This window comes from Balaenoptera borealis (assembly GCF_965194805.1).
Source record: "Balaenoptera borealis genome assembly, chromosome: 11".
Classification (NCBI taxonomy): domain Eukaryota; kingdom Metazoa; phylum Chordata; class Mammalia; order Artiodactyla; family Balaenopteridae; genus Balaenoptera; species Balaenoptera borealis.
In genome coordinates, this window is record NC_138868.1 from 54,771,233 (window position 1) to 54,779,435 (window position 8,203).

The window sequence follows — 8,203 nt, forward strand, 5'->3', positions numbered from 1 at the left end:
GGGAAGCAGAGAAAGTCTCCCTCTTATAAAAATTCCCTCTCCCTGAAGCTAAATTCATACAGAAAAATGACACATCAGAGATTTGGGGACAATTGGAATGTACCTCAAAGGATTCTGGGAAGCTCTTCTAGTCCCTCAACATTTGGTAGATCGTGTAAATAGAGGCAGTTGAGCATTTCCACTTGATTCAAAGCCTTTCCCACCCCGTGTCCTCAGGAAAAAAGGAAAAACCTGGAATGAAGTTTCACATTGGGCAGAATAAACCTTTTGATTTAGTACTTTCTCCCCCAAACTCTTTTACACTTGCCTTGACTCCTTATCTTCTTGCAGGCAGCTCCCTGATGGGCAGGAGTGGAGATGAGGGTGGGTGGGAGGAGTTCTGAGTTTGTTCCTGCTATAAACATTATTCTGTATAGGAGGAAACAGCAGAAGGAATGAGATCTAGATTCTGGTCGTTCCTCTGCTACCTGTTACCCTGTGTTTCCATCTAAGACGTTAATGTCTTTGAGCCTCAGTTACCTCTTCTGTAAAATGAGGCTAATACTTTTGGAATCCAGAGCCCATGGAAGCAAATAATAATGACAGCAACCACAATTACAGCTACTACTGCCATCGGTATATATGCCAGGCATTCTGCCAAGGATTTGAAGTGTGTTGTTTTATTTAATCCTTACCACAGTCCAATAATCTATTTTACAAAGAAGAAAACTAGAGCACAGAGAAGATAAGTGACTGCCTACAGTCATATAACTAGTAAGTGGTGAGTTCGACCTTAAGTTATAACTCCAAATAGGATCACAGTTGCCGATCCAGAAGTTTGAGCATCCTTTCTCATCACCACCACTATCTCCAGATATCTCTAGATATAGCTGAAGGGATAACAAAAGGTAACTGACTGCAGTAAATAAGGACAGGATGAAAAAGAAATTAATGACCTTAATTTAGAGAGATCAAGGAAGACTTGATCCAAAGAAGCCAAATTTAAACCAGACTGTCCTCCTTGACCTCTAAACTCCAAGCCACTTGCCTTCTCCCTCACCATGCTATTGTTTGGGATCCTAGGATATCCTTTTTTACTTGTAGCAGAAAGGCTTATTATTAAGTAATTTAACAGTCCCCGATGTGGTTCAGTTATTCAACAACCTATGCCCTGTTTCACTAAACCGTGGCCTAGTAAATTTGTAATTACAATATCTTTGGGTTGTTTTTTAATAAATGCCTTTTAATTGCAGCATTAAACCCCAGATGTCATGTTTCCAGTTTGGACCTAAGCCAAGCTAGGAGAGGCATCCATTCAAGGCAAACAGCTGATGAGGAGAATGTGTGCAGTGAACTGGGGGACTCAGTCCAGTTGCTAAACCTCAGGCTCTGTGCCCCCAAATCTAGTGCCTTAGAACATAGGGACCCTTGGCTGAAGTGGGGGATAAAGAAATGCTACTACATTTCCTGCTGCATCCACTCCTCCCCAGAACACTCAGGTTTACTCTGGTTGTCTCTAAGAGTAGAAATTCCCTGTAAGTTATTCATCACTATTTAAATACTGTACTAATTTCATTTGATAAGTAAATTGTCAATCGCCTTTAAAAATTGGTCTTAATAATTAGTAAATCTAGGCGTTTCAACCTCTTCTTCCATCTAGATAAAATAATTATGAAGCCAGGCTGTAATCAGACAAAAAGAATCTTGAAACCTTCTGGGCATTCTTTATTAATCTATCATTTGCCTTTTTAATTGCTACCTTTCTCTTTTTAGGCAATAGTAGAGGTATAATGTTCCTATTTTTCTTGTAAGAATTTAACTAATACCAAAACGTGTAATGAAGATTCCTACTAGAAACCTTCTATTAAATATGAAAGTCAGAATTATTTTATTAAAAATCTATGCATTGGGCTTCCATGGTGGCGCAGTGGTTGAGAATCTGCCTGCCAATGCAGAGGATACGGGTTCGAGCCCTGGTCTGGGAAGATCCCACATGCCGCGGAGCAACTGGGCCCGTGAGCCTCAATTACTGAGCCTGCGCGTCTGGAGCCTGTGCTCTGCAACAAGAGAGGCCGCGATGAAGAGTGGCCCCTGCTTGCCACAACTAGAGAAAGCCCTCGCACAGAAACGAAGACCCAACACAGCCATAAATAAATAAAAATAAGTAAATTTTTTTAAAAATCTATGCATTGTGTTTTTATACAGAGATACAACAGTTTGTTTTTTAATAGTAAAACTTTAGAAATATCCTAAATCCACAAAAATAAGAAAATGATTAAGTAAATTATGATATTCCATTCAATGGAGTAGCCATTTAGAATTGTTTACCAAGAGGTTTGAATAACTTCCAACAACAGGATACAGAATTGTATATATATACTGCAAACACAGCTTTCATTTTGTTTTTTGTTTGTTTGGTTTTGTGTCTTTTTTAAATTAAACACACATATATAAAATCAAAGTCTGAAAGGAAAATATCCAAATAGTGGTTATTTGATGAGTAATAGGCTTTTGAGTGATTTTTATTTTTTAATATGGTTTATATTTTTTAGTTTTCAGAGGAGTATAAATTATTATAATAATTAAAAATGCATGTGTGTTTGTATATATTTTAATGCAGTCATTCAACACTTGAGCTGTTTAGACCTCAGCTATCTTAAAAATTTGGAACATTGCTAAGATTCTGGAAGTAATAAAAAATTAATTCTGAGCAGCCAAAACTAATGTTACAAAACTCATATAATAAAGCATATCATGCCCAGGATATCTGCTGGTCCATCACTCAAATCCTGTTTACTCTTGCTTTGCACACAATTCTCAAGACATCTACTTTACAAGAACACAGCAAATTAGAAGCAAATGTCAAAAAAGGAGAAGCGCTCGCAGGCAATAGCACTGACTCGGCCACACGTGACAGCCTGACAGTGAGAGAGGACACAGAAAAGCCTGAGTGCAGACTTAAGAACTCAGACTCAGATCCCAGATTCAGAAACACACCCCTGAAAGGCCCATAGTCTCTCTACTATGTCATAGTTAGCGAGACATGTTAATACTGATGGCCCAAAGTTATCAAGAAAATACGTTTTTTAACTGGAAAATGGATACATGTATATGTATAACTGAATCACTTTGCTGTACACCTGAAACTATCACAACATTGTTAACCAACTATACTTCAATATAAAATAAAAAGTTAAAAAAATTTTTTAAATAAAAAAAAGGGAAAATACCTTTTTTGTTCAACTTACTCTTTTTAAGATGATAAGAAAGACTAATAAAAATTTTTGAAAGGTTTCATGGCACATAGCTGCAAATGGGAAAAAAAGATAGTGTGTGCCTGTAGGGTAAACATTAGATATGTAGACTTCCTTATTTGTCTCCGTAATACCTCATCTTCTTACTGTTCTTAAGAGGGAATGTTTTACTGTTACTTAGGTTTTCTAAATTGTATTTGATACTGTCATTACCCGGGTTCTCATAAAAACCCAGGAATACTGGGTAAGATCCCAGGATCAGGATGTCAGCAAATGCCAAAGTCTCCATCTCGCAAAAGCCTTTGAATCCATAACCCTCCTACCTGCCTACCTTTTTCACAGGGCGGATGTGAGAGTTCAACAACATTATTGATGCTCAAGAAAATGGTAGTTCCCTGCCTATTGTAGCTGCAGGGGAGGGATGTCATACTTTATTACTTTTCTGTTGTGCAAAGTGGAGGAGAGCTTTCAGGGAATCTCAGAATCAAAGAGGACTACAAAAACCCCTTTCTTGTGTCGTAAGCACTGCTTGTTGTGCCCTGACCTGTTTGTTTCTCATGCCCTTCTATCAGCCCACCTGGAGCCCAGCAGAGGGAAGCAGAGCAGGGTCCCCTGGGGTAGGAGGGTGGGTGGCAGCAGGGAGGGTGTCAAGTCATTCACCCTTCGTAGCCATAAGTGGTTAAGCACCTGGCCTGTGGTCACGTGCCAGCAATATCACCTTCAGTGTTCCGGGCGGGTTTACCTGGTGCTTCCCACCCCTCATGGGCTGTGGTGGCAACTGAAAGCGTGGCCTGTCTGCCCAGAATAGACTGTCTGTGGGTGGTGCTGATGCTGTTTTGGTTGGATTACCTAGGGCCCCTGCAGAATCATGTAGAGAGGGACACTTGTCAGCAAGTAGCAGTGAAAACAAGGAGGTTGGCCAAAATGTTCAGCTAACCCCATTACTGTGAGTTTTGACAACATATTAACTGAAAACCTAGATTAAGACCAACAAGTTTTGCTCTGTTTAGTTTTTCTTGAGAACTAAAAACAGTAATTTACTAGTTTCCTTGCCTGGTTCCATGTGTGCCCCAGTGAGCACCCCTAATTAGGAAATCGCTCTTGGCACCAACACTCATAGCCAAGCGAGGAGTCTGATGGGCACGTGGATTAGAAGAAGCCTTTTGGTTGCCGTTCCTCAAGAAGCTTGAAGAACCTTTGCTTAGACCACAGGGATAATCGAGCATCAGGAGAGATCTGAGAGGAGAGGGAGCAGGAGCTGGCTTAAGGGTTTGTGGCTGTGGACACAGGGAGAAGGAACCCGAGATCCTTTCTTCTTTCTCAGGGCACTTATCATGACTGTAATTTGAAAATGTATTATTTCAATAATTGTGGATGTCTTTCTACTGCAAGACTGGAAGCTCCTCAGGGGCAGGGCCAGCACGTCTTACATCTGTTTCCCCTCCGCAAGGCCTGGCACATGTAGCAGCTATTTGTTGGATGGGTATAGTTTTAAGTCTAACCTCTGCTCCTGCCTGGTACTTGCCTTTTTTGCGAGCCACTTCTCTGTGTGTGTTTCCTCATCTAAAGAACACAAGTCAGATGGATCTTGTGTTTTCACCTCCCTCTGTCTCTGGACCCAGTTTGTTCATATAGTTGTATTGAAGCTGACTAGCTTCAGCCAAGTATGATGTCTAGAACTGTGATTAGTACTCCAGGGGTGGCTTCGCTAGCATAGTTTATAAAATGACTATCATTTCCAGAGTCTGGATACTCTATTTCCATTAACTAATTATTATTTATTATTTCAGACTTAAGATTAATAATGTATACCCTGCTTTCTTGATGGGGTTTTTGTGAGGACCAAGTGAAATGATGTATATGAAATCACTTCAGAAACTATAATGCTTTGGGTAGCCAAACAGTGATTATTATTGCTGGCCCAAAAGTATCTTCCTGAGAAGTAACTCAAGTTTGAAGGAAGGTACTGAAGACCAAGTATTGTAAAATGTGTGTGACTAGCGTTATAAAGGAGAGGTCATTTCCCAAGTTAATTTTTCGTTAAACACACACACACACACACACACACACATCTCCTTGGTTCTCTCTCTGCCACTTAGCTAATGCAAGGCAATTAGCATTTGCATATTGGGAAAGTTATTGATCATTGAGTTATGAGTCATGGGTTTCAGTCCAGCCTCACCCCTGTCTCGTTGAGGTTATCACGGGCAAGTCATTGAAGTTCTCTGTCAAATGGGGATACCTGCTTTATGAAGGTAAAATAAGACTTGAATATTAAAAACAAGAATAAGATATTGGTAGCCCTGCAGACATATGAAGTTGATCACATCCTCATATATTTTTCTTGCCAGATCCAATCCCTCCAGTTGCCTCGACTCCTCCCCATATGACATTGTCTCTACCCACCGCCCTACCCTCTGCATATATTTCAGTATATCTTGTATCCTTCTTAAAGGAAGCTCCCAATGCTGAACTCAGAATACTTTATGTTGCATTTTGTATTTGGACACTAAAATTAATACTAAGGTTGAGTATTATCAATTTGTATTATCTCAAACCTTAATATGTTATTTCCTATCTCTGGATGCAGAAGGTTTAAGCTGAGTTCTGAAGTTGAAAGTAACTTCTCATTTTTGTTTGTCTTCTAGCGACAGACATCACACCTCCAGTGCAATCCCTGTTCCAAAGAGACAAAGCTCCATGTTTGGGGGTGTAGATGTAGGCTTCTCTGGGGGGATGCCTTCACCAGACAAAGGACACCGGAAACGGGCCAGCTCAGAGAATGAGAGACTCCAGTACAAAACCCCTCCCCCCAGTTACAGCTCAGCATTAGCCCAGCCTGTGACCACCGTCCCCTCCACGGGAGAATCTCAGAGAAAGACAACATCTCTGTCTTCCTCCTTGGACACCTCCTTGGACTTCTCCAAAGAAAACAAGAAAAAAGGGGTAGATCTGGGTGACAGCTTCCATGGAGGCCATGTGAGTGTGAACACTAGCCAGGAACAGGGACAAGCCCTCCCGGGGCCTCCAGCCACAGTCAACGGCACCCTCCTGCCCAGCGAGCAGGCCGGCTCCTCCAGCGCCCAGCTTCCCGGGGGATTCCACCCGGTCTCCGAAGCCGAGCTCTGCTGTACCGTGGAGCAAGCAGAAGAGATCATCGGGATGGAAGCCACAGGCTTCACCTCAGGCGATCAGCTGGAAGCATTTAACTGCATCCCCGTGGACAGTGCCGTGGCAGTGGAGTGTGACGAACAAGTTCTGGGAGAATTTGAAGAGTTCTCCCGAAGGATCTATGCACTGAACGAAAATGTATCCAGCTTCCGCCGGCCACGCAGGAGTTCTGATAAGTGAAGCGAGCGGACAGACGGTAGGACCAGGATAGAGTCACTGCTTGAAATGAGGATAAAGCTGCACTGGTTACCCTTTGTAATAATTATGACACAAAATGAATATTAATGGAGGATATTCCTCACAAAAATAGACTTTGTGAATCGAGGAGGGACTCAGGATCATTGTGTATCAGTGGGCCAAAGTTAGATTTTGCTTGCAAGATTTGCTTTTCAGGCCTGACAGTTATTTTAAGGCAGAAGTCTAGCTCTAGTCACCTTATAGGCATTTGTCTGCTTTTTTATTTACACTTCTGTGTTATCCTCAGAGGGAAGATGATAATATATAAATAATATAATGAATTCGTCTTTAGTTTCTTATAAGCATTTGCCCTCACCATAGTTTATGAAACTTTGGGAAAATTGAATATTCAGTAAAAGGTCTCCACCATCTACTGGAGGATCTTTGGCCATCCATTAAGTTGATGAATAAGAAGCACAATGGTCTCCTTATACCCAGGCCCACCTGCCCCTGCCCCTGCTCCTGCTCCCGCTCCCAGACTCCACAGTCAACCTAGCTGTCGCCCCATCTGCACAGTAGATACCTTGTGCATCCTGACAACTGAGGACATCACATTTGCTGGTTCTTTCATGAAGTTGCCATGACCTTCCAGTCAGCCATACCCTTGATGCAGCCCTCAGATTATAGGAAAGACCTCACCTCGGGTGGATCCCAGGGGATCCTCAAGGACCCCCGAGGTTACTGTAGTCAGATGGCATCCAGTTCCCTCTGGGGGCCAAAGTTATGTGGGCAGAGGCTGTTGTCAAAAGCTGGGTGTGCTTTCTGGCAACACACTCACCATATAGAAATCCCTATATGTAAACCCCATGTTAATTTATTAAATTTCAGTTGGAAAAGAAGGCATTGTATATGATGAAATATGTGTAGAGAGTCAGGCTGTCCAGTGTGCAAACTGCAAGGCAGTTGAGGTAGTTAGATTAAGAGACTAGATGAGGCATAGAATACTATCGGTATGTGTGCAATTGCATAAATATTAAATTATGTTTTTGAAGTACATTTTCATTCCTGGAGCTCAGATATCATTTGCTATTATTGCTATATACTTTATATACCCAAGGACATCGCCTCAGGGTTGCAAGCTCTTTAAGGAAATTTTATGCTTATATCCGTGTATTGTATAGAAGAATAAAAATTGAGTTTACTTCACTCAACCTGATTTTTTTTTCCCCAGCTTTGAAATTCCACTTGAACCTACATCTCCATATGTTACATCGTGACAGCACTAGCCTGAACAAAACCTGTGGCTATGTCTAAGCTAATGCCGTTGACTTCATTTGAGTTTACATATTGTGTATAGCAACGGACTGTCACAGGCATACTCTGCAGTAGCTCATTTGTCCTCCATAACAACTTAACTCATAGGTTTCATAATCATTTTCATATTTTGTCCAAGCATTCCTGGGCTCAATTATAAATATAGCTACACTGTTAAATGGAATAGTTCATGTTGTTATTTTTCTTGTAAAGAACTCACAAAATCATTGTATGACAGACAGACCCAACCTGCAAGCAATTAAAAGCTTTAACTTGATCTGAAGAAATCCATCTTATTCCTCTAAACA

At 41.3% G+C, this 8,203-nt stretch overlaps 1 protein-coding gene across 6 annotated transcripts in view; it reads left to right on the top strand.

Moving 5' to 3' along the window:
- Positions 1-7,792, top strand: part of UVRAG (UV radiation resistance associated) — a 316,243-nt gene extending 308,451 nt beyond the window's left edge. For all 6 annotated transcript variants that reach the window (XM_082342238.1, XM_082342240.1, XM_082342239.1 and 3 more), the window contains one exon: positions 5,882-7,792. In XM_082342238.1, coding sequence (XP_082198364.1) covers positions 5,882-6,584 — 703 coding nt within the window. In that variant the 3' untranslated portion in view covers positions 6,585-7,792. The remainder of the gene's footprint in view (positions 1-5,881) is intronic.
- The last annotated feature ends 411 nt before the right edge of the window (positions 7,793-8,203 follow it).